Source organism: Oryx dammah, unplaced genomic scaffold (genome assembly GCF_014754425.2).
Source record: "Oryx dammah isolate SB20612 unplaced genomic scaffold, SCBI_Odam_1.1 HiC_scaffold_20, whole genome shotgun sequence".
Classification (NCBI taxonomy): domain Eukaryota; kingdom Metazoa; phylum Chordata; class Mammalia; order Artiodactyla; family Bovidae; genus Oryx; species Oryx dammah.
The window spans coordinates 102,994-127,956 of NW_024070204.1; the positions used below are offsets into that span (position 1 = coordinate 102,994).

Genomic DNA, 24,963 nt, shown 5'->3' on the forward strand with positions numbered 1-24,963 from the left:
GGTTCCCCAGTAGATGGAGGTGGAGACAGTGGGGCCACTTCCCCTGAGGGTCCCCAGGTGTGGATGTTTTGTCCCCAGTGGATGGAAGTGTGGACAGCATGGTCCCTCTCCCCTGGGAGGCGCCATGCTTGTTTACCCCGTGAGCTCTGGCCTGCAGAGACCGCACACTCAGAGCAAGGGCAGGCACCCTGCATTCGCACTTGGGGCCCCTGTGACGTGGGCCCCTCACGGTCTCATGTTGGCCTCTCTGTCCTCCCCGCCCCCACCCCTGCAGGACCTCAGGCCCTGGATTCCCTGCTGGACCCCAGGATCCGAGATCTCTGAAGCTGGTCTGGGGTGACAGCAATTCCCAGCTTCACTGAGGAACCTGCCCAGTGCAGAGCCTGACTTTAGTTTCTGGAGATCCCTGGGGCCTGTGCCCAGACAGAGCGGACACTGAGTTGCTTGCTCTCGGCTCAGGTCGGCCGCAGGCAGGAACCTGTGCGCATGTGATTGGGGGTGTCCCGATTCAGGGACGTGAGGGGGAGGGGAGCTGCAGAACTGCAAAGAGGTCTGATGTGATACAGATGTACTCAGGTGGCCAGTGCACAGTTGGTGCAGGTACACACGTGGGTGGTGCAGACACACTGGTGGGTGGTAGGGGTACACACGGGCAGTTCAGGTGCACACGTGCGGTGGTGGGTATATACTCTGCATGGACCCTCTCAGTGGACTCTCGGGTTTGTACCAGTGCACATACAGGTGGGGGTGTGTGGGCTGGGAGGGCGGCTGCCGCGGGAGAGGCAGGTGGGTTAAGGGCTGGGGGTCCCCAAGCCCTGCCCAGGCATGCACACAGGAAGATGAGGACCCCTTCCCTCCCGGGCCACACCCAACTGGTCTCAGCGCCAGTTGGCCACACGGGGGCGGTGCTGTGCCGCCTGGAGGGCCGCCTGACCCTGGGTCTCACCCAGACCCGAGCCCTGACCGCAGGCATGGAATTTCCAGAAGCAACGGAGAAACACGAGGGATCGGGTCACCGGTTGTGAGGATGGAAACAGCTCTGGGGCTTTTCCTTTGTCAGGATTCTCCACACTCAGGCCAGCCCGGAGTCCTTGAGAGTCAGTTTGGGGATGGGGCAGAGGAAGGGCTGCCGGGAAGCCGGCCCAGCCTCGGGGGGCTCAGGGTGGGGCCGTGCAGGGGGCCAGGCCATCTGATGCCTCGAGCCTGGTCACTCGGCCCCTGCCCCTGGCTGCCTGCTCTCACGCTCCTCCTCCACGGGCATCGTGAGCTGATGACCCAGCTCCCTATCTGTCTCCCAGGAACATGATGGATGTGCCCGAGACGCCACTGTTCTCATTGAGCTTCCAAGCCCAGTTCTCCACGAAGAGGATGGTCGCCCGGTCACCACCCCTGGGGCCGCGCATCACCACAGCCAGCTAGGGGAGCCACCTGCGCAGTCCAGGCGAGCCTGGTCAAAGGCGGAGTGGGCGGGGGCCCAGGGTGGGGGGTCGGGGGCTGCAGGCGGAGCTGATGTGAGGAGCAGTGTGCGGCATGGCAAGTGTGAGGGTGACTGTGAGCGTGGAAGTGTGCCAGGGCGCACATGAGGATGTCATCGGTGTCCAGGCTGCAGGCTCCAGGAAGCCAGCCTGTGTGAGAGGCTGAATGGACCTCTTGGGAAAATGGGTAAAGGCAGAGATTCTTACCTGTTATACGATGGTGAAAATATACGTAATGAAATTTTTACCATTTTAACCAGTTTTAAGTGCACAGCTAAAAGCAGAGACATTACTTTGCTGACTAAGGTCCGTCTAGTCAAGGCTATGGTTTTTCCAGTGGTCATGTATGGATGTGAGAGTTGGACTGTGAAGAAAGCTGAGCGCCAAAGAATTGATGCTTTTGAACTGTGGTGTTAGAGAAGACTCTTGAGAGTCCCTTGGACTGCAAGGAGATCCAACCAGTCCATTGTGAAGGAGATCAGCCCTTGGTGTTCTTTGGAAGGAATGATGCTGAAGCTGAAACTCCAGTACTTTGGCCACCTCATGCAAAGAGTTGACTCACTGGAAAAGACTCTGATGCTGGGAGGGATTGGGGGCAGGAGGAGAAGGGGACGACCGAGGATGAGATGGCTGGACGGCATCACCGACCCAATGGACATGAGTTTGGGTGGACTCCAGGAGATGATGTTGGACAGGGAGGCCTGGAGTGCTGCAGTTCATGGGGTCGCAAAGAGTCAGACACAACAGAGCGACTGGACTGGACTGGACTGGACTGGACTGAACTGGACAGGACTGGACTGGACTGGAGTGCACAGCTCACCGGTATGAAGTGCACTCAGTGTTGTGCAGCCTCACACCACCCTCCGTGTGACCCCTTGTCCTGTGAGGCTGGAGCGCCGTCCCCGTGAACACGGAGTCCCTGCCCCTGCCTGCCACCCCCTGTTCTCCAGGAGCCCGACCCCTCTGGGCCCCTGTGAGCAAGTCCTGCAGGGTCTGTCCTCCTGGGACTCATGCATGTCGCTGAGCACTGAGTCCTCAAAGCTCACCCATGCTGGAGCCTGTCTTAGACTCTCCTTCCTTTTTAAGACTGAAAAATCGCCTGTTGTATGAATGGACCACTGTGCGTTCATCCCTCATCTGTTGATGGACACTCAGGCTGCTTCTAGTTCTTGGCTGTCGTGAACATGCTGCTGTGAACCAGGGTGAACAGGTTCCTCCTCAACACCATGCTTTCACTTCTTTCAGTTATGTCCCCAGAGGTGGTGGATTATATGGTAGATATGTTTAATTTTTTGAGGGACTTCCATTCTGTTTCCACTTGACTGCACTATTTTGCATTCCCACGCACAGTGGCCAAGAGCTCCACTTTCTCCTTATCTTGCAACATTTATGTTTTGCCAACTTTTATATTTTGACTAGTTTTTGGTGTTAGTTCTAGAAGATCTTATAGGTCTTCACCAGTCAGTTCAGTTCAGTCGGTCAGTTGTGTCCAACTCTTTGTGACCACATGAACTGCAGCACGCCAGGCCTCCCTGTCCATCACCAACTCCCAGAGTTCACTCAGACTCATGTCCATTGAGTCAGTGATGCCATCCAGCCATCTCATCCTCTGTCATCCCCTTCTCCTCCTGCCCCCAATCCCTCCCAGCATCAGAGTCTTTTCCAGTGAGTCAACTCTTTGCATGAGGTGGCCAAAGTACTGGAGTTTCAGCTTCGGCATCAGTCCTTCCAAAGAACACCCAAGACTGACCTCCTTTAGAATGGACTGGTTGGATCTCCTTGCAGTTCAAGGGACTCTCAAGAGTCTTCTCCAACACCACAGTTCAAAAGCATCAATTCTTTGGCGCTCAGCTTTCTTCACAGTCCAACTCTCACATCCATACCTGACCACTAGAAAAACCATAGCCTTGACTAGATGGACCTTTGTTGGCAAGGTAATCTCTCTGCTTTTCAATATGCTATCTAGGTTGGTCATAACTTTCCTTCCAAGGAGTAAGTGTCTTTTAATTTCATGGCTGCAATCACCATCTGCAGTGATTTTGGAGCCCAGAAAAATAAAGTTTGACACTGTTTCCACTGTTTCCCCATCTATTTCCCATGAAGTCATGGGACCAGATGCCATGATCTTCGTTTTCTGAATGTTGAGCTTTAAGCCAACTTTTTCACTCTCCTCTTTCACTTTCATCAAGAGGCTCTTTAGTTCTTCACTTTCTGCCATAAGGTTGGTGTCATCTGCATATCTGAGGTTATTGATATTTCTCCCGGCAATCTTGATTCCAGCTTGTGCTTCTTCCAGCCCAGCGTTTCTTGTGATGTACTCTGCATATAAGTTAAATAAGCAGGGTGACAATATACAGCCTTGACGTGCTCCTTTTCCTATTTGGAACCAGTCTGTTGTTCCATGTCCAGTTCTAACTGTGGCTTCCTGATCTGCATATAGGTTTCTCAAGAGGCAAGTCAGGTGGTCTGGTATTCCCATCTCTTCCAGAATTTTCCACAGTTTAGGTCTTCATAAAACTGCTCAATTTCAGCTTCTTTGGCATTAGTGGTTGGGGCATCTACTTCGATTACCATAATGTCATTCATAAAGGAAATCAACCCTGAATATTCATTGGAATAGTCATTGGAAGGACTGATGCTGAAGCTCCAATACTTTGGCTACCTGACACAAAGAGCCAACTCATTGGCAAAGACCCTGATGCTGGGAAAGACTGAAGGCAGAAGGAGAAGGGGGTGACAGAGGATGAGATGATTGGATGGCATCACCAACTCGATGAACATGAGTTTAAGCAAACTTCCGGAGATAACGAAGGACTGGGAAGCTTGGTGTGCTGCAGTTCATGGGGTCACAAAGACTTGGACACAACTAAGCATCTTCTTCAAAGATGGAGAAGCTCTATACAGTTAGTAAAAACAAGACCGAGAGCTGACTGTGGCTCAGATCATTAACTCCTTATTGCGAAATTCAGACGTAAATTGAAGAAAATAGGGAAAACCACTAGACCATTCAGGTATGACCTAAATCAAATCCCTTATGACTATACAGTGAAAGTGACAAATTCAAGGGATTAGAGCTGACAGACAGAGTGCCTGAAGAACTGTGGACGGAGGTTCGTGACACTGTATAGGAAGCAGTGATGAAGACCATCCCCAAGAAAAAGCAACACAAAAAAGCAAAATGGCTGTCTGAGCAGGCCTTACAAACAGCTATGAAAAGAAGAGAAACTAAAGGCAAAGGAGAAAAGGAAAGATATACCCATTTGAATGTAGCGTTCCAAAGAATAGCAAGGAGAGATAAGAAAGCCTTCCTTAGTGATCAATGCAAAGAAATAGAGGAAAACAATAGAATGGCAAAGACTAGAGATCTCAAGAAAATTAGAGACACCAAGGGAACTTTTCATGCAAAGATGGGCACAATAAAGGACAGAAATGGTCTGGACCTAACAGAAGCAGAAGATATAAGAAGAGGTGGCAAGAATACACAGAAGAACTGTACAAAAAAGATCTTCATGACCCAGATGATCACGATGGTGTGATCACTTACCTAGAGCCAGACATCCTGGAATGTGAAGTCAAGTGAGCCTTGGGAGTCATCACTATGAACAAAGCTAGTGGAGGTGATGGAATTTCAGTTGAGCTATTTCAAATCCTCAAAAAGGATTATGCCATGAAAGTGCTGCACTCAATATGCCAGCAAATTTGGAAAACTCAGCAGTGGCCACAGGACTGGAAAAGGTCAGTTTTCACTCCAATCCCAAAGAAAGGCAATGCCAAAGAATGCTCAAACTACCACACAATTGCACTCATCTCACACGCTAGTAAAGTGATGCTCAAAATACTCCAAGCCAGGCTTCAGAAATACGTGAACCGTGAACTTCCAGATGTTCAAGCTGGTTTTAGAAAAGGCAGAGGAACCAGAGATCAAATTGCCAACATCTGCTGGATCATCGAAAAAGCAAGAGAGTTCCAGAAAAACATCTATTTCTGCTTTATTGACTAGGCCAAAGCCTTTGACTGTGTAGATCACAATAAACTGTGGAAAATTCTTCAAGAGATGGGACTACCAGACCACCTGACCTGCCTCCTGAGAAACCTGTATGCAGGTCAAGAAGCAACATTTAGAACTGGACAAGGAACAACAGACTGATTCCAAATAGGGTAAGGAGTACGTCAAGGCTGTATATTGTCACCCTGCTTATTTAACTTCTATGCAGAGTACATCATGAGAAACGCTGGGCTGGAAGAAGCACAAGCTGGAATCAAGATTGCCGGGAGAAATATCAATAACCTCAGATATGCAGATGACACCACCCTTATGGCAGAAAGTGAAGAGGAACTGAAGAGCCTCTTGATGAAAGTGAAAGAGGAGAGTGAAAAAGTTGGCTTAAAACTCAACATTCAGAAAACGAAGATCATGGCATCTGGTCCCATCACTGCATGGGAAATAGATGGGAAACAATGGAAACAATAACAGACTTTATTTTTCTGGGCTCCAAAATCACTGCAGATGGTGACTGCAGCCATGAAATTAAAAGACGCTTACTCTCTGGAAGAAAAGTTATGACCAACCTAGACAGCATATTCAAAAGCAGAGACATTACTTTGGCGTTACTACAACAAAGGTCCGTCTAGTCAAGGCTATGGTTTTTCCAGTAGTCATGTATGGATGTGAGAGTTGGACTATAAAGAAAGCTGAGCGCCAAAGAATTGATGCTTTTGAACTGTGGTGCTGGAGAAGACTCTTGAGGGTCCCTTGGACTACAAGGAGATCCAACCAGTCCATCCTAAAGGAGATCAGTCTTGGGTGTTCTTTGGAAGGACTGATGCTGACGCTGATACTCCAATACTTTGGCCACCTCATGGAAAGAACTGACTCATTGGAAAAGACTGTGATGCTGGGAAATATTGAAGGCAAAAGAAGAAGGGGATGACAGAGGATGAGATGGTTGGATGGCATCACCGACTCAATGGACATGAGTTTGAGTAAACTCTGGGAGTTGGTGATGGACAGAGAAGCCTGGCGTGCTGCAGTCCATGGGGTCGCAAAGAGTCGGACATGACTGAGCGACTGGACTGAACTGACCTGAAGCAACTGAACAATGTTTGACAGTAGCCATCCTAATAAGTGTGAGGTCGTATCTTATTCGTGGTTTTTATTTGCATTCTCTTAATGATCTGTGAAAAAGCCAACTTAAAACTCAATATTTAAAAAAGTAAGATCATGGCATCTGGTCCCATCTCTTCATGACAAATAGAAGGGGAAAAGGTGGGAGCAGTGACAGGTTTATTCCTCTTGGCTCTAAAATCGCTGTGGACGGTGACTGCAGGCATGAAATTAGAAGACGCTTGCTTCTTGGCAGGAAAGTTGTGACAAACCTAGACAGTGTATTAAAAAGCAAAGACATCACCCTTGTCAAGCATCCCTGACTATAGTGTGAGGGTTTATTTCTGGGCTGTTTTGTTGGTCTATACTTACCTTATAGATGAGAAAGTGAAGGCTCAGAGAGGACCCATAATTTGGCCAAGGTCATGCGGTAAGTGGTGCTTAGGCTGGGGTTTGGCGGGAGGATGCCCTGGCCCTGCTCTATTCATGCACAGGGGGCCCGTCAGACCCAGGCACTCTTCCCACCAGGCCCCACTCCAGCCCGGCTGTGCTGGGCCTCACCTGGTTCATATAGGTGCAGACTAGCTTCCAGCAATAAGGTCTCATTGAAATTGTCTTCCAGCAATGCACAGAAACAGAGAGGTAAACATCTGCCCCAAGAACCCAGAAAGGGCAAATTCCAGGGGAAAGCTGGCAGTCAGTGTCCCCAGAGCCTGGGGGGGCTCAGGGGGGCAGCGGCAGGGGGTGGCTGAGGGCTCCCTGAGCAGGAGCCACCCCCTGAGACAGCACCCACAGGTATGCACTGCCCAACAGGCCCAGCGCTCTGTCCGCCCCAGCAGTGCCTCCCTCCATGAGAAGCGCGGGACGGTTCTCTCGGCACCTGTAAGAGGGCAGAGCAAGGACCTGAGGAACAGCTCGGAACTCCTGACGTCCACAGTCTCGGAGGCGGCCGGAGACGTCGCATCAGTTAGAAAAGAACCACTTCTAGTCAAAGAAATGATACAGAATGGAAGTACAACATCTGGAAGGGAAAAGCTAGAAAACAGAGCGAACTGTGGGGGATAGAAATTCGAACAGAAAAGAGCCTTCTCCAGAGCTAAGGTGCGTTCGGGAGGACTGAAGGGGAGCGCGGGCGCAGACAGGAGCAGGGAACTCTGGGGAGCCGCCCTCAGCCCAACAGGACAGTTTCTGAGAAGCTCCCCCACGTTCCTGGAACTGGGAATCCTGCAGGAGCTCCGCAGCCCAGACGGAGAAGGGCCGGGTCCCCGGTGGACAGAGCCTGCAGCGGGGCCTGGGGGGGTCGGGGCGGGGGCTGAGGCGGCCTGACTCACGGAGCTGCGGAAGGCTGCTTCTCAGACACCAAAGGATGTGGGGGACAAGGCAGGTTCAAAGAAACCCAAGTGAGTCATCGTTCACGGGGAGCGGGTTGTGCAAGAAGGGAAGTAGCTGTAGGGAGCTGCCCGTCCCCCCCCCTCCCCCGCCCCGCCCCCTTCCCCACCCTCCCCCTCCCTCTTCCTTCCCCCTCCCCCTCCCTTCTGTCCCCACAGTGGCTGGTCCTGGGCTGTGAGGCTGTAGCAGGTTAGGGTTAGGGATGAAGTTAATAGATGAAAGTTCCTGCTGCCTGCCCCCACCCCAACAAAAAACCCAAAGGTCGGGAGTGAGGGAGGCAGGGATGGCCTCTGCCTGAAGCTGAAGGATACTCGGGACAGCATTCCAGTCAGAAGGGTCCGGAGCAAGAGGAGGGGAGGGCGGAGCCTGGGGGTCTTGGCTGCACCCTCTTCACAAGCAGGGCTCCTGGGGATCCTGAGCCCCCGCCAGGCCGGAGGGCACAGTCCCTCATCTGCTCTGTGCCCTCGAGCAGGAAGCCCTGCTTGGCCGTGCACCGAACACTGGACACACTCAGGGACACACATGGGACACACTCAGGCACACTCAGGGATGGCCCTCAGGCAGGGAGGGGGCACCGCGGCTCTCCGGGCCCCCCATCTCGCGGGGGGACAGAGACAGCGCAGCCCTGGATGGGGGCTGCTTGGGCAACACGCTGTCCCCCGGGGCCGGGGGGCCTGGCTCCTGTGCTGCGCACCTGCAGAGTGACTGCACACCCCTGTCCACCCCTGAGGAGGCCTTGGCTGTCTGGGAGTGGGGTGGTTGGAGCAGGCCACACAGCCGGGATGGCACTCAGGCTCACGTAGTGGTCACGTCACCCACCTCCCAGGATGGCAAGTCTGGGGCACGGACGCGGACACCCAGTGAGCAGCGAAGGCGCCTGGGGGTGGTCTCTTTCCCAAGCCTCTTCCCTGCCAGGTGGTGGCTACCCTCCCACCCTAGGAGGACAAATGATCCAGGCAAGAGGAGTCTGTCCCCGGCTGGTTGGACCTTCGTTGCCAGGGCAAGGAGGGCGGAGAGAGAGGGCAGACTCAGCAACCTGGAGCCTATTTGCAGTTGGGGTTCCTGAGTGCAGAGGGAGGGGAGGTTCTGAAGAGAACCCTGCCCGATTCGCAGCCCCAGAGGGGCACAGTGCGGGGGGCAGTGGGCAGGGTGGGCACGCTGCTCAGTCGCTCGGTTGTGTCCGACTCTGCGACCCCACGGACTGCAGCCTGCCAGGCTCCCCTATACATGGGATTCTCCAGGCGAGAACACTGGAGAGGTTGCCATTTCCTTCTCCACATGATGGTGAATAAAACAGGGCGCCCACAAACTGTCGTGTGTCTCCACGACCTGTGTGGACTGCGTCCCGCTGACCTCCTGAGAACACTGCCCGGGAGGCCTGGAGGCACCCTCGTGGTGGGAATGGCGTCCAGGGACTCTCCTAAAGGGGGTCACCCTGGGTCCTGGGACTTCAGAGGGGGCACCGGCCTGGGAGGGGTGCCCTGCTTGTGTCCAGTCCCAGTGACGCCCCCAGGTCTGCAGAGGCCGTGGGCTCTGGGGCAGGCACAGCCGATGGGCGGCTGGAGTGGCGGGGGGATGCGTGGACACTGGCTTCTCCTGTACTCGGCGTGGGGCGGCCCCGGGAAGAGGCAGCAAGAAGCACTGAGGTGTCTCACTTAGGCGGGCTTCCCAGGGGGCTGGTGGGTGCGTAGGAATGATGCCCGGGCAGCAAGCTCGAGGGGACACAGTGCATGCCGGGCTCTGTAAACAAAGCTCCGTGTCCTTCAGTCACCCACCCAGGGGTCTCCACCCTCCCTCCTGCTCTGAGGGCCCCCTACAGGCCTGGCCTTCACAGAGGGGACACTGTTACCCCTGCCATCCGAGATGTACCCTCCCAACGTCTTGCACGTGCTTACTCTTTCTTTTTAACAAAAAGGAAAAACAATGAAAGTAGTTCAAAAGTACTCCGTGCTTCTGCAAAATAATCAGAAATTGTGGACTTTTAACAAGGAAAAGAAACGACAGTTCGCCTGTGATCTGAGTTATGCACCCAGAGTCTTTCTGCGCATAATGCACTTTACAAAAATTGGATCAAGATACAGCAGCTGATTTTAACTACTTAAAAAATACAGCCACATAGCTGCATGTTATAAAATAGTGGTAATAAAAGCTGGCACTTTGAGTCCTTGTTCTGGAGTGGGGACTCTGCTTTTCCTCAGGTAGAAGTGAATAGACCTGGTGAGTTTGCCTATTAGACACTGGAGCAAAGACACATCTGTGTGATTTCAGGCAAGAATAAGCCCTGTGAAAGGCAGAGGAGATGGACAGCAGGGTTTGATCTGGGGTGGATGTTCTCTCTGAGGACAGAGGATCAGAGCGCCAGTCCTGCCAGTATCTGCAGAAGAGATTTCCTGGAGCAGGAGCAAGTGCCAAGGTCCTGAGGCCTGTGGTCTGTGAGGTCAGGATGGGACCAGGGCTCTGGGTGGGGGTGGGATCAGGGCTGGCTGCAGGCTTGCATGAAGACAGTGCGAGGCTCCCTGGGGATGGGGGAGGGTCCGGATTGCCGAGCAACACAAGGAGGCCACTGGGCCGAGGTCTCCGGGGACCCTTCAGACTTTGTGGAGAACCCAGGGTGTGAGGTGAGGCTCATGGATGTCTGGGAGCCTCTGGGCCAGATATGCAGCTCCAACCCAGTGAGGGAAAGCGGGCCTTCCAAAGTCTGGACATGTCCACCAAGATGGAGGGAGGGTAGGAGGGTCAGGGTGGAGGAGAGGGAAGGAGCGGGGGGTAAGATGGGGAGGGTCTGCTGGAGGCCTTAGCTCCTGTGAACCAGAAAAGTCCGGATCAAGACTTCCTCCTGGAAGGTGCGAGGTTAAAAGTACTATATTGATATTTTAAACTGTAAGACACTTTGGTTTTAGCAATAACCCCACTGAAGCAGGTAGAGCAGGATATGCTACGTTACACATTCTGATCCGGATGCCGGGACCCAGCGGCTAGGGGAGTTCGGACCCTGCACCTCCGCACCGCGGTTAGGTGCGCACCGGCCTCAGCTGGCGGGGCGGCAGGGGGCCGCGACTGGAGGCGAGGAATAGAGTCCGGGGCTCCCGCGGGGAGCGTGCGGGCCCCGAGGGGCACAGCGCAGCCTGCAGGCGACAGAGCGTCGAGTGTTCCACGAGGACGCGAGAGACGCAGGGCACGAGCCCACCGTGGCTCACTCGGACTCGGGGACCACGGGGAGAGAGGGGCGCGGGGCAGGACGCCCCGGGCGGGGATGCACGAGCCGACCCGGGGACCGGGACCGCGCGGGGTGCACGCGCGCGCCCCCTGCCGCCGCCCGGGCTCGGTCGTCTCGGGGCGGGGCGGCTCGCGTGCCGGGGTGGAGCTGTCCTTTCGCGGCCACAGCCGCCGCCTGGTCCCTGAGATGCGAGCGCCGGCAGCCGTGCCAACACAGCTCCCGGTCCCGGCGGACGCCTCCCGCGGGCGCTCCCGAGCCTCCGCGCCCCGCCGGCCGGGTAAGTGCCCCGGGCGCGCTCCGCCGCTCCGGCTCCGCGGTGGAGACCCGCGCGCAGAGCCGTCTCCCCAAGGGTCCCCCTCCGCTCACCCCATCCTCACGTCTCCAGGCCCGGGGGTCCAACCGGCAGCTCCTCACCTAAAAATAAAACAGGGACTTTCGAGGGACGCCGGTGCACTTCCATTGCTCGTGGTCACTCAGCTTCCCGACCTGGGTGCGTCAGACAGCCCCCTCCCCCGGCTTTGGGAGAGTTGGGCCAATTGCCCTTAGCTCTTGGCCCAGTTTCCCTAGGAAATGTTTCAGGCAGATGCTAGGGGTTGGGGGGAGACTTGGAACGGAACCCCTGAGCGCCCCCCCATGGCAGCTGGTGAGGGTGGGGGGCCCCAGAGCTGGGGGTGTGCAGCTCAGCCCCCTCCTTCCCGGCAGGGAGTACCAGCCTTGGTTCTCACACTCAAGAAGGCTGAAGGCATGTGTTCCAGGAATTCGCTGGGCTTCAGTTAGTGGCACCAAGAAAATTTTTCTCCCTAAAGTCTTATTTTGAGTGGTGGAAAATCCCCAGCTTGTGGGCACTTTGTGAAAGGCACTGGGCTGCCCACAGGGCAGGTGACCAGTCAGAGGTCAGAGGCCAGAGGCCTTGGGAGGTTAGCCCTGGGGTTCTTCTGTCTGTCTCCCGGCTGGTCTGAGGGGCTGGGGCCAGAGGCTGCCCCCTTGGAAGGGTCCAGCGGGTCTCCAGCTGTGCCCGCCCGGTGACTCACGTGGGGCCTGTGTGTGACCAGCCACAGGCTCTGACCCTTAAGGGGCCGGGTGCAGACGGGAGGCGTGAGAGCGCACCCTGGGCACTTGCCCTCTCGCTCCGGGTACCCGACAGTCGTGACTGGACCTCTCCTGGCCTGGTCAGCGGCTTGGCCCACCCGGGCCGTCTCCAGGGGCCTCTGGCGGAGGCGGGCTCCTGAGCCTGGCGGGTCTCCGCCCAGCGTCCGCCATCAGGGCCTCCAGCCTGACTTCTGCAGCCGCTTGGGCCCAAGCCCCGGCCCGGTGGTCTCAGGACCCACTCGTGGGCAGGTGAGCGGCCTTCTGTCCCCCCGGGGCGGGGGGGCGGTCTGTGCCGGCTCCAGCCGCCAGGGCCAGCAGACCACGCCTGTGGTCTGTGTGCCGGTGAGGACTTCGGGGTGGTCCTGGGCAGAGCTTGGACTTGGACCTTGGGCATTGTCCACTTCTTGATTTGGCCCCAGAGTGGGGCAGCCGCGTGGACAGGGGCACATACGCTGGGCAGGAGCTGTGGGCACCACTCTGTGGTGTGGGAGGCTCTTTTAGTTTTGTTTTTTGCTCCTGTGTATTTTATGAAGTGGACAACTATTATTTTTACCATGAAAGGGTCTTGGGAAAGCCCAGATTCCTCCGAGCAGCAGAGTCAGCTCAGAGCTCCGGGAGGCTGGCCCCACACTGCCCGGTGGTGCGTTTCTGGGGAGGATGGTTCAGGCCCGCCAGGGCTGCATCTGTTTGAGGAGAGTCTGCAAGTGGTCAGGAAAATGGAGCCCGCACTGAGGCACGACGAGGCTCTTCCAGGGAACAGCGGCATCCCGGGGTTCCTCTCCTACCCTGGACGGGGTGCCTGGCGTGTACTTGTTTGCTCTGGTGCTTTTTGCCGTAACGTGCGTTTTTAGGACCTAACCATCCTGGGGCTTTGTGGGCTGGCTGTGGACACGCTGGGGGAGGCCTGCACCGGGGAGCCTGGATCCATCTCAAGTCCTGCTGCTGGAGAGGGTTTGTACGGAGGGAAGTGAGGGGTCAGCACCACCCCCTCGATGTGTCCCCCCCGGCTCATCTTCCCTGTCACCCCCACCCCGCGCCACCCCGATCCAAGCCTTGGGCTCGGTTAGGGAATAGTGGCGCTGGGGAGGGGTCTCCTGGGGCCGGTGCAGGTCAGCCCCCCACCACTTTGGGTCCTGATGGGGCTCAGCGGGTCTCTGAGTGCCCGGCCCCTCTCGGGTGCGGGGGGGAATGTCCCTGGCCAGTGTCCCCTGAGGCTGGGCCGGTTCTGGGTGCGGCTCAGTCCTCTCCTGCCGGCATTGAGAGGCCTTGCAGTTCAGATGACATGACCTCGCCCTCTGGGTTCCAGGCCCCGAGGCTCTGACCTGGCTTCCCAGAGAAGGGCAGGCCTGGTAGCTGTGGCTCCGGGTGAGCTGAGAAGGCTGGACCCTTCCCAAGCATCTGCCCACCCATCCCTGCTCCGGCCTGTGGCCACCAGGCCTCACCCACCCGCCCCAGCCCGTCTCCAGAGCTCTCATTTCCTCAGACTCGTCACCCCGCAGCTTCAAAGCCAGCTGTTGCCCCCCAAGCCCTGCAGCTGCCCCCCTGCCCAGAAGCCGCCCCAGCACTGCCAGGGACACCGCAGCCCAGCCGCCCTGCCCCCGCCGGGAACACCCCACCGGCGCCGCCACCGCTCGGTCCTTCTCTGCCACTCCTGTTTTCCTGGCCACTCCAGACACTTTATTTCCATTTATATAGAAACTTGTGTTCTTTGTTTTCAGTGTGGTAACATTCAATTACATAAAATTGACCATTAAAGAATTTACAGTACCGTGGTATTTATTGAGTATATTGCCAAAGCTGTGCAACTACCACCTCTAATCCCAAAACATTTTCTTCATCCCAAATAGAAACGCCATACCCTTCTTTTTTCCTCTGGCCCCTGGCATTCACCGACTTTCTGGACGTTTCCTCTCCATGAAATCGGGGTGCATCCTCGGGGCCTGCCTTCCGTCCCGATGAGTCGCGTCTCCAAGCTCCATCCGTGTTGCAGGACGCCAGGCTTCACCCGTTCTTACGGCGAGTAGCAGGCCACAGTGTGTGTGGGCCGCGTGTCGCTTACCTGCTCATCGACTCGTGGGCATCTGGGTTGTTTCTGCTTTTTGGCTGTTGTGAATGGTGATGCTCTGAGCGTGTGCCTTCAGTCCTCTTGGGAGAGGCGTGGACTTGCTGGGTCGTATAGTGACCCTGTTGCCCTTTTTGAGGAAATTCTCAAACGCTCCCTACAGGAGCTGTGCCGTTTTCCATCCCCACCAGCAAGGCACTTGGGGCCCATTTTCCCTACATCCTCACCAACATTTGTCGTTTTCCTTTTAAAAAATACGACAGTCGTCGTGGCGGGTGTGGAGTGGTGTCTCATTGTGGGTTTGATCTGCATTTCCCTAGAGACTCGTGATGTTGACCACCTTTTTATGTACCTGTGGACCGTTTTATGCTTTTCGAGGGAGAAATATCTGTTCAGGTCCTTTGCCCATTTTTAATTAGGTTGTTTGTCTTTTTGTTGTCGAGTTTTAAGAGTTCTTTTTATAGCCTGGATACTAGACTTTATCAGGTATGTGATTTGTATTTAATATTCTCTGTGTGAGTGTCCCTTCACTTTCTTGATAGTGTCCTTTGAAGTCCACATTTTAAATCTTGATGAAGTTCAATTTATCTCATTTTTCTTTTCTTACTTATGCTTTTGGTGACACATCTAAGAATCCATTGCCAAATTTAAGGCTGAAAGAAACATAGCATTCTGTTTCCTTCAAGAGTTTTACAGTTTCAGCTCGCACCCTCAGGTCTCTAACTAACTGGCTGGCTTTTGTCAGTGGTCGGTGGATCCCCCGCCCCTCGGTGTGTGCGTGACCAGCTGTCCAGAATCTTTTGGTGAGGGGGCCCTTCTTCCCCATCGAAGGGCCTCGTTGTTGAAAATCCATAGCCCACGCATGTTTATTCTTATGCCACATCTCTCTTCAAAGCCTTTTAAACCCTTTTATTATGAAAGTTTTCAAACCTTCTACAAAAGTGGAGAGAGTTTTGTGACAAGCCCGATTCATTCATCCAGCAGTGTGAACCCCACCCAGCTCCCCAGATTACGTAGAAATAATCGCCAACATGTCATTTTTTCACAGGTGTTACGTATATGTAGCTCTTAAATGTGTAGACTTTAAAAATTAGCCTTTGATGGTTTTTTTTACTTAATTTTTTAAAATTGAGAGACTTTAGTTAATCAAAAGAAGTATCAGCAACACTGAAAAGAGAGCTCAAAAGGGTACTTAGGACTGAGGGAGGTGCCCAGAGGGCTCGTTTGGGTGTGGGGGTTCAGGCTCCAGGAGAGTAGGGGTGGTCGCCCCGCTTCCCAGCCCCCCGCACGGGTGGGCAGGAGCACACAGATGGTGGGATTCGTGGGAGCCGGAAGTCCCTGGTGGTGGCCGGTGTCCCGCAGCGCTCACTGCGGAGGAGAGGTGCTGGGAGGGCCCGGCCTGTGGAGCAGGCAGGTTGCCTGGCCCTCGGGGTCCCCGGGGACCATCCCCCGAGTCCCGTTGCTGCTGGGGCGCCGCCTCGACCCCCTCCTGGCCTCAGTGCTGTAGCTGCCGTGTTCGTCTGCGTAGGTCGGAAACCCCCCAGCACCCTGTTGTCGTTGTTTAAACAGTTAATATTTTTTAAAGATATGTAAATGGTGAGAAGGAGTCCCGCACTTTTGCCCGTGCAGTTACCACTTCCTGCGCTTTCTGCTTGTCTTTGTGGATCCACATTTCCATCTGGTATCACTTTCCTTTGGCCTGAAGACACTCTTTCACATTTCTTATAGTGTGGGTCAGCTGGCAATGGACGCTTTCGGCTTTTTCATGTCTGAAAAAGTCTTTATTTAGCCTTAATTTTGCGCAGTGATTTTCAGCGTCAAGAATTTTACTCTTGTTCCTTTTCCTTCGGTGCTTTAAGGGTGCGGCTCCTGTGTCCTCCGCGCCCATGCTTCTCGGGAGGCGTCCTGGCCACACTTACCTGTGCCCCTCTGTGCCCAACACTGTGGTCTCTGGCAGCTGCTAAGATCATCCTCTTTATTGCTGGTTATGAGCGAGTTGATTTTGATGTGCCTTGTATAGTCTCTTCCCTCTTTCTTACGCTTGGGATACACTGACCTCTTGAATCTGTAGGTTCGTGGTTCTCACTGTTTGGACAAATTTCTGCTCTTATTGCTTACTTCTGTCACCTCCTTTGCCCTCCTATTCTTTAGGGCCCCAGTTACACATATTAAGCCTCTTGAAATGTCTAAATATTTAATTTTTATTTCGATGCTGTTAGAAATGGTATGTTTTTTTCAGTATCTGTATTCAGTTGTTCATTGCTAGTGCATGGAAACACAGTTGACTCTTCTATATTGTCTTTTTCTCTGTGACCTCGCTGAACTCAGTTATTATGAGATTTGTCGTAGCCAAATTCTGTTACTTTCCCTGTGCACCGTCGTGTTGCCTGTGGACCCTGGGGGACAATGGCGAGGACACCTTTGCCTCAGTCACATCTCTGGGGCTGCGTTCAGTCTTTCCCTCCTAGGTGTGGCTGCACATCTTTCCGCAGATGCCTTTTATCAGGCTGAGCTTCCCTGGTGGCTCAGCTGGTAAAGAATCCATCTGCAGTGCAGGAGACCTGGGTATGGTGCCTGGGTCGGGAAGATCTCCTGGAGAAGGGAATGGCAACCCACTCCAGTCTTCTTGCCTGGAGAATTCCATGGACAGAGGAGCCTGGTGAGTTACACTTCATGGGGTCACAAAGAGTTGGACACACATGAGTGACTAACACTTTATCAGGTTAATTAAGTTCCTTCTATTCCTAGTTTAATGAGAGTTTTAAAAATTATTCTACATGGATTTGGCCTAATGCATTTTATATATGTTGAGGTGACCATATATATTTTTCTTTTGTTCATAAATAAAGTGAATTATACTCAATTTCTTGAATTCCTTGAGCAAACCTCACTTGTGATATGTTGTACTCTATATATTTCTGGTTCCTATTTGCTAACATTTAATTGAAGATTTTCGTGCCTGTGTTTGTGAGGGATAATTTTTGTCTATAGTTTACTCAAAACATCTTTGGTTTAGGTATCAGGGAATGCTGAACTTAAATAAGTTAGTTGTCAGTTTTAAATTTGATTTTTAGTTTTTTGCAGAGAATTGTATGGTTTCTTCCTTCAATTGGTAGAATTTACCAGTGACTCCATCTGGGCTTTTGCTTTTGTTTGTCGTAGGAGTAGATACAGGCTAAGCAGGTTATTTTTCTTGAGTGAGTTTGTTAGTTTATGTCCTTCAGGAAACTGGTCCATTTCATCTAAACTGTTGAATCTGTGGGGAGAGTGTTTGTCTTAGTCCCCTTAGTGAAAGTGTTATTGCTCACTGGTGTCTGACTCTGTGCGACCCCAGGGACCGTAGCCTGCCAGGCTCCTCTGTCCATGGAATTCTCCAGGCAAGAGGGGGTTGCCATTCCCTTCTCCAGGGGATCTTCCCAACCCAGGGACTGAATCGGGTTAAATGGGTTAGATTCTTTACCATCTGAGCCACCAGGGAAGCCCCTTAGTCTCCTTGGACTGCCGTAACAAAACACACAGGCTCGGGGGCTTGAACGACACCTCTGAAGAGTGAAGATTCATTTCTCACAGTTCCAGCGGCTGTGAAGTCTGAGATCAAGGTGCCTGCTGACCTGACTTCTGGTGAGGAGGGGCTTTTTAGCTCGCACGCAGTGAAGAGTGTTCTGCTCTCTCCCTCTCCTTGTGAGGCCAGCAGTTCTAGCAGGGCAGGGTTCTGCCTGGAAGACCCCATTTAGCCCTAATTGCCTCCTTGAAGGCCAGTCTCCAGGGCAGTCAGATGTGGGACCAGGGCTCTAGCGCGTGAGCTTGCAGGGCACACAGCCAAGTTCATGACCGTGTTCTCTTGCTTTTCTTCTGATGGCTGTGGGATCTGTAGTGATGTTCCTTTGTTACCAAAAGAGTGAGGTGGGCTGCTTGCTGCAAAATCTCTTACCAAAAGGTATGTGGGGTCTGGCTACTCGCTGCCCAAAAGCCAGTAAACAGGCCAGGTTTGTGGAAACTTTGCTTTATTTCAGATGCTGGCAGCTGGGACGGAGAGAGGATGGCAGACGTCTGTCCAAAGGCTGACTTCCACCCCCCTACTGGCAACCAAAAGGGCAAGAGCTTTTATAGGCAGAGTGGCGGGGCGGTGGGGGGGGGGTGGCTTCTACATGCAGAAACAGCACAGTCAGCTCTGACAGTTGTCTTCAAATCGGGCATCGGTGGTCTGACCAGCATCATCTTGGTGGTTTTAGGTGCAATTAATTTTCAGCTCCGGGCCAATTTCTCACCATTTCTTTGAGGCCAGTTCCTGGGTACAGTCTGGCCATCATGCAGTTTAAATTCTCCCTCTGGTGTTTCAGTGCCTATAAGACAGCTTACAGGATATGGCTCAGGATATTACATATAGCCTTTGAGAAAGAGCCAAAGGTCCTTGACTGTGCTTAATGACTGCATTGCTATTTAGTCTCTGTTTTCCTTTGTTTCTTCATTTCTCACTTCTCTGATTAAACTTGTTCTTTGACTAAAGTTTTCTGCAGACAAGAGACAGGCAGAGGAATTGGTGGGGGGCAAGGACCATAGGGTCCGGCTCCGTTTCACCTTCTTTTATTCATGATATTGGTACTTTGTCTCTTCTCTATTTTTTGATCAGCCTGGCAAGAGGTTTATCAATTTTGTTGGTCTTTTCAAAGAACCAGCTCTTGGCTTCGTTTATTTTTCTGTTTTTCTGTTTTAAGTCTCACTGAGGGACTTCTCTGGCAATCCAGTGGGCAGGACATTGCTTTCTGAATGCAGGGAGTGCAGGTTTGATCTGTGGTTGGGAAGCTAAGATCCCACATGCCTCCAGGTAAAAAAAAAAACCAAAACAAACAAACAGAAGAAACATAAGTTTTATTGATATTCCCTCTTTATTTTTTCCACCTTTCTGCTTGATTTGGATTTGCTTTCTTGTAGTTACTTAAAGTGGAAGCTTAGGTTACTTACTGGAACCTTTAGATTTTTCCTACTATAAACATTTAATGTTACCAGTGTCCATCAAAGTACTGCTCAGCTGTACCCCATAAAGTCCGATGTGTTGTATTTTCATTCAATTCAAAATACTTCTAAATTTCTTTGAGACTTTCTCTTTGACCTGTGGTTATTTGCTTACCAGATAGTTGCAAATTTTCCATGTATGTTTCTAGTTTAATTCCATTATTGTTAGAGAACATACTTTGTATGATTTTTATTCTTTTAAGTCTGTTAAAGATTGCTTTACATTTCAGAATATGGTCTGTCTTGAATGTTCCAACTACAAAGAGTATGGGCTCTGCTGTTGTTGGGTGAAGTGGTCTGTATATACTTCAATTAGTCTGTGTCTGTTGTTTGGATATCCCACAACTTTTGTGATTTTCTGTTTATTTGCTTCATGCAATTTGAAGCTCTGAGTGGGGTATTGTCATTGAGAAGGACACCCTGTTCATGCGCTGTGTCCCTTTCTGTGCTGGTGACTCTCCTTTGTCTGAAGTCAGCTCTGTCTGACACTCACTCAGCTACTCACACGGCTACTCCAGCTGGACTCTGGATCGGTGTATCTGTTTTGATCCATTTACTTTACCTACTTTTGCCAGTAGTCAAAGTGTGTTTCTTATGCTTAGAGTGGATTCCTGACATGTTTCCGGCATTTTCACATCACTTGCTGAACGTGGAGGAAAGGGTGGAAATCGTGAGTTTGAACCTGCTTCCTCTTCCAGGTTGGACACTTGAGGCCTGGCGGGGCTGCTGGCCCCCTCTCTGCGTCTGCTGGCCCGGAGCCTGACGCCGAGGGGTCGCTGGTCTACACGGTGTCCGTGAGGCTCAGCCCCACTGCACGGGAAACTGAGGTTCTGACGTGTGTCCTGAGGTAATGGGCAGGCTGCCCAGCCTCAGGCCACGGTCACGGGGCTGCTCCCTCAGCCAGTGGTCACGTCCACACTGCAGGTGGCGGCCACCAGGCGTGGTCAGCGGGCTCAGTGCTGCTCTGAGTTAGTGGCCAAAGCGGACGCCGGTGTGCTGGCGTCTAGAGAGATTTTACGTAGAAGAGGAAGCCTGTGTGCCCAGAAGTGCAGGCCTTGGTAGGGGGTAGGCTGCTGGGAGGGACACCCGGGCCACAGGCAGCAGGAGGGGCGCCTGCCCGGAGCCTGGCCCAGCACTTGGGCCTCTGTGCCTGCGGCCTTCTGTCCTGCTGGAGCAGCAGCTCCTGTTTTCAGTCGCTTCAGGGGGTCTACCTGCCAGGAGCTTTCCCAGCACAGGGCTGTCCTCTCAGGAGCGCGGTGACAGGACCGGGTCCTCGGGCCACCCTGGGGGCCCAGGAGCTGCCCGTGGAGAAGGGGCATGGCAGGAGCCAGCTGCCACACTCAGGGCCTGGGCCTGGGGGCCATGGTTCACACCCGGGGGCATCGTGCCCTCGCGTGCCTCGCTGTGGGGGGCACGCCCTGGCCACCGCCTCGGGGTTTGGGGCGATGTGCGGACACCGGCTCCGTTCACGTGACCGACTCGATGTTCCCTCTCTTTTAGGGCCCAAGACGATGATCCCACCGGGGGAGTGCCTGTATGCTGGGAGGAAACGCAGGAAGCCCGTTCAGAAACAGTAAAGTATCATGTCTTTGCTGACGGCTACTGATGGAGGGGAGGCCTTGGGTTTTCATTGGAAAAAGTGAATTTTAGGAAGAAAGCAAGTGAGGCAAGGGTTCTGTCAGGCCTTCCTGAGGGCCAGGCACCCTCAGGATACTGGGGTCTTGGCTGCGGGGTGCGGGGGCAGGACCCTAGGCCGCCTTCCCAGCCCTGATTGCAGCTGAGGTCCGACTGAGCGATAGCCCCTGCCTGCGTGAGACTGTTTCCGGCTGGATACTCCCCAGTGCTCCTGGGCTTCACCCCAAGAGAAAGGAGACCGGGGCTCGTGCTCCAGCCTCCAGCAGGCAGAGTTGAGGGTGCCCCCTGGCGCAACCCTGCCAGTCCTGTCTGTGGCTGCCCAGTGCAGCTCGGGGCCACCAGTGGGCTCCCTGCAGTCACGTCTATGTGGGTGCCCGGGTTTCTGTGACCCAGGCCATCCTCTGGCCCCTGGGGGCTGTAGGACCCGTGAGAGGTTGACAGGAATGGGGCCCCCTCCAGCCCCAAGGATGGGCTGCAAGACTGGTGAGGCTGGACTTTGGAAAGTGGCTGTCACCTGAGTCAGCTGCGTAGCTTCTGTGACGTTGGGGTGGGGCCCGGGGCAAGTGTGCAGCCTAGTCTGAGGGGGGTGGGGGGACCGCAGAGTTGTATACCCAGGGAGAGGCGGGGCAACGTCCTCCGCTCCTCTGCTCTGGTGAGAACACTTGTCTCCTTGGATAGGGAAAGAAAGGACCTGGAGACACAGCTGTGTGCCCTGGGATCTGGGGGCGGGGGTGTGTCCACCAGGACCCAGGGGCCGTGTCCACACCTGGGGGCTGAGAGCAGTGTTTCTCGGGGCAGCTCCCTGCCTCTGTGCTCAAGGGGCCGGCCGTGTCTGCACACCTGGCCGTGTGCCTGTGACATTGCTCCTCGAGGGTTCCTTGTCCAGCAGTTCAGGACGCACCGCGCGGTGTAGGCCCCAGCCTTCTGCCAGCACCTGCTCAGGCCGTCGCACGGGTGTCTGCTGTGACTTCGGGCCTCGTGTTGCGCTCTTGCCCATCTTTGCAGAGGCGGTGGCTCTGGCCGCGTGCTGGCCTTTCCTCGTGGGCCGAGCAGGCTCATTGAGCGTTCACGGTGGGAGTGGTGGACGCCTAGGCTTTGACTCAGAGCCCGCTCTGCAGCCCCTTCCTGGCCGCGTCTGTGTCACCCTCGTGGACTCGGGGATGTGAGTCAGTGATGCAGACAGAGGCGTGCGGCCTGCTGTGCTGTGAGCAGTGAGTTTCCTGCTGAGCTGGGGAGCTGGTGCCTCAGCCAGGATCAGTAGCCAGCAGCAAGCTATCAGCTTGCAAGCAGGTGAATCAAGGCCAGACACAACAGGCACATGTGTTCCTACAAGCGGCGCTGCTCAGGCCAGGAGTGTGGCGTTTGTGATTTCACAGGTGTCACCGTGCTGGCCGGCACTAGAGCTGAGTCCTGCCGGGCGCAGGGTGCTCTTCGGGCTTTGGGGAATGTGGGTGCTTTTCTCAGACTCGAGCCTGGCATACACGCTGTCTCCTTTTCTGTGACTGTCTGTGTTGACAGCTTTCGCTCACTTTTCTATCGGATTATGTTTTTGTGCTTCGTGATCTGTGAGAGCTTTTTGTACACTGAGAATACAGATTCTTGAACGTGTTTCACATACTTTCTGTCAGTTTTTATTTTACTTGTGGTATTCTTTGCCATGCAAAAAGCACTTAATTTTCATGTAGTTGAGTTTATTAATCTTTTCCTTTGTGGCTAATTTTATGTCACATTTAGAAAGGTCTTCCCTGCGTCAAGTTTATGAGGATTTTCCTAGAAGATCTTGAATATACGTTTAGAAGTTCTGAGCCCTTGGAGTCTTTCCTGGTGGAAGGTGTGTGTTCTGAATCTGTTTCTTCTTCCCTGTGGCTGCTGGTTGTTCCCCGGATCTCTGTTGGGTGAGCAGTGTTCTGCTCACCGATCTGTCATGGTGTTGGGTGTTTCGATCTGTGGTTCGGGGACAGTGAAGGACACCTGAGCACACTCACTCAGCTGTGCCTGTGGACATGGCCCTGCTGGCCTGTCTGGGCACCAGTGTCTGGGTTGCAGAGGCTGGGGAGGCTGCTGGGATGTGTACTGGGTGCCTGGACCAAAGCCCTTGGGCTCTCCTGGGAGTGTGAGCCCCACATGCCGGCTGCAGTCCCGCCCCCTCGCCAAGGCTGTGGGCTGTGGGTGGGCAAAAAAAGTCTGGAGCCTGCCGTCAGTGGACTGCAGGTGGAATCTACTAGAAGCCCAGGTAAGAACGTGCTCCCTGGAGGCCCAGGGTGGGCCCACACCAGAGCAAGCAAGGTGGGCCGCAGGGTCCCCGCCCCCCACCCCCCGCCACAAGGGGTGACCGGCCCCCGCCCCCTCTGTGGGGGGTGACCGTGTCCCCGCCCTGCCTGGGGGGGTGACCAGCCCCTGCTCCCCCGCCGTGGGGGGTGACCGTGTCCCCGCCCTGCCTGGGGGGTTGACCGGCCCCCGCCCCTCGCCGTGGGCGGTGACTGGCGGTGACGGTCCCATGCTCTGGGGGCGGCACCTTGCGCTCTGAGCTCAGAGCTGTGTGAGCGACGGGGCTCCCCCTCATCTCCGCTTCTGTCTTCGTATGACTGGCTATAACCAGAGCGCCCTGGGCTGAGAGCACTCACTGCACGTGGTCTGATCCGTGTGGGGACACGGGGCGGCTTGGGAAGGCCCTCCTGAAACTGAGGTTAGCGGCTCTGAGGCTCCTTGTGCCTGCCACTCCTCCTGCGGCCTCACAGGCCCCTTGCCTGCACCCCCGTCCTGCAGGCTGGTCTGCACTTCCTGGGACTTTCCACGCAGGGGACCTTCTCCGAGTGGGGGCTCCAGTCCCCTGTGGTGATGACGTAGCTTCCTCCGCAAATTGTGTGCCGTCGTGCGGATGAACCACGTGTGGTTACTCATCTCAGGTGACAGTTGGGGGGGGTCCCAGGTTGGGGTGTCTCCAGCGAAGCTGCTGTGAACGCTTCTGTTTGAGTCTTCAGGTGTGTGCCTTCATTTCTCTTGGGTGGGATTGTGGGTCCGTGTGCAGTCGAGAAGGGCTCAGCTTTCTGAGAATCCACCAGACAGATGGTTTTCTGAGCAGCTTTGCTGTCCACGCTGCTGGAGGTGGGGCGCGGGGCTCCTCTGCCTTCTCAGGGCGCCTGGGTGTCCGTGCTGGTCTCAGCCCCCCGACGGCCGTGGTGGAGGCGGAACGGCGCTCGTGGCCTTTCCTGTGCTTGTCTGCTGTCCACAGAGCTTCTCTGGTAAAGAGTTCGTCTGTCTTCTTATTGGGCTCTTTGTCTTCTTGTTGAATTGTGAAACTTCTTTACTATTCTGGATATAGGCTCTTGTGAATATTTTCAGCCAATCAATCTATGGCTCCCCTTTTAATTTTCTTAATGGTGACTTTCAAAAGTCATTTTAAATTCTTTGAGAAAGATCAATTTATCATTTTTTTATTTCACAGTATTTTTAGTGTGTGCCCTGAGAGTCCCAGGACTCCTTCCAGGGTCTCCAAGATTCTCTAATGTATTTTCTTGTAAAGTATTATGGTACATTTTAGACTTGGGCCTGCAGTCTGTTCTGGTCTCCTCTCTGGCACGGTGGGAGGTGAGGCTGATGTTTCCTTGTCTTCCTGGCATCTGGTTGACTGGCGCCATTTGTTGCAAGAGTTCCTTTTCCTGTCTGTTCTGGTCTACTCTCTGGCACGGTGTGAGGTGAGGCTGACGCTAGCTTGTTGCCTGGCATCCGGCTGACTGGCACCATTTGTTGGAAGGAGCTCCTTTTCCTGTTGAGTTGAGTTCCGTCATGTCTTTGACAAGTGAATGCACCAAAGGCACCTGGCTGTCTCTGGACCCTCTCTCCTGGACCCTCTCTCTCCTGGACCCTCTCTCCTGGACCTTCTCTCTCCTGGACCTTCTCTCCTGGACCTTCTCTCTCCTGGACCTTCTCTCTCCTGGACCTTCTCTCTCCTGGACCTTCTCTCTCCTGGACCTTCTCT

At 54.1% G+C, this 24,963-nt stretch overlaps 1 protein-coding gene across 1 annotated transcript in view; it reads left to right on the top strand.

Annotated features, from left to right (window-relative positions):
* The first annotated feature begins 11,371 nt into the window (after positions 1-11,371).
* The window catches only part of AHRR (aryl-hydrocarbon receptor repressor), an 81,193-nt gene continuing 67,601 nt past the window's right edge, over positions 11,372-24,963 (top strand). Inside the window, exons 1-2 of the mRNA XM_040262216.1 lie at positions 11,372-11,462; positions 20,850-20,922. Coding sequence (XP_040118150.1) covers positions 11,372-11,462; positions 20,850-20,922 — 164 coding nt within the window. The remainder of the gene's footprint in view (positions 11,463-20,849; positions 20,923-24,963) is intronic.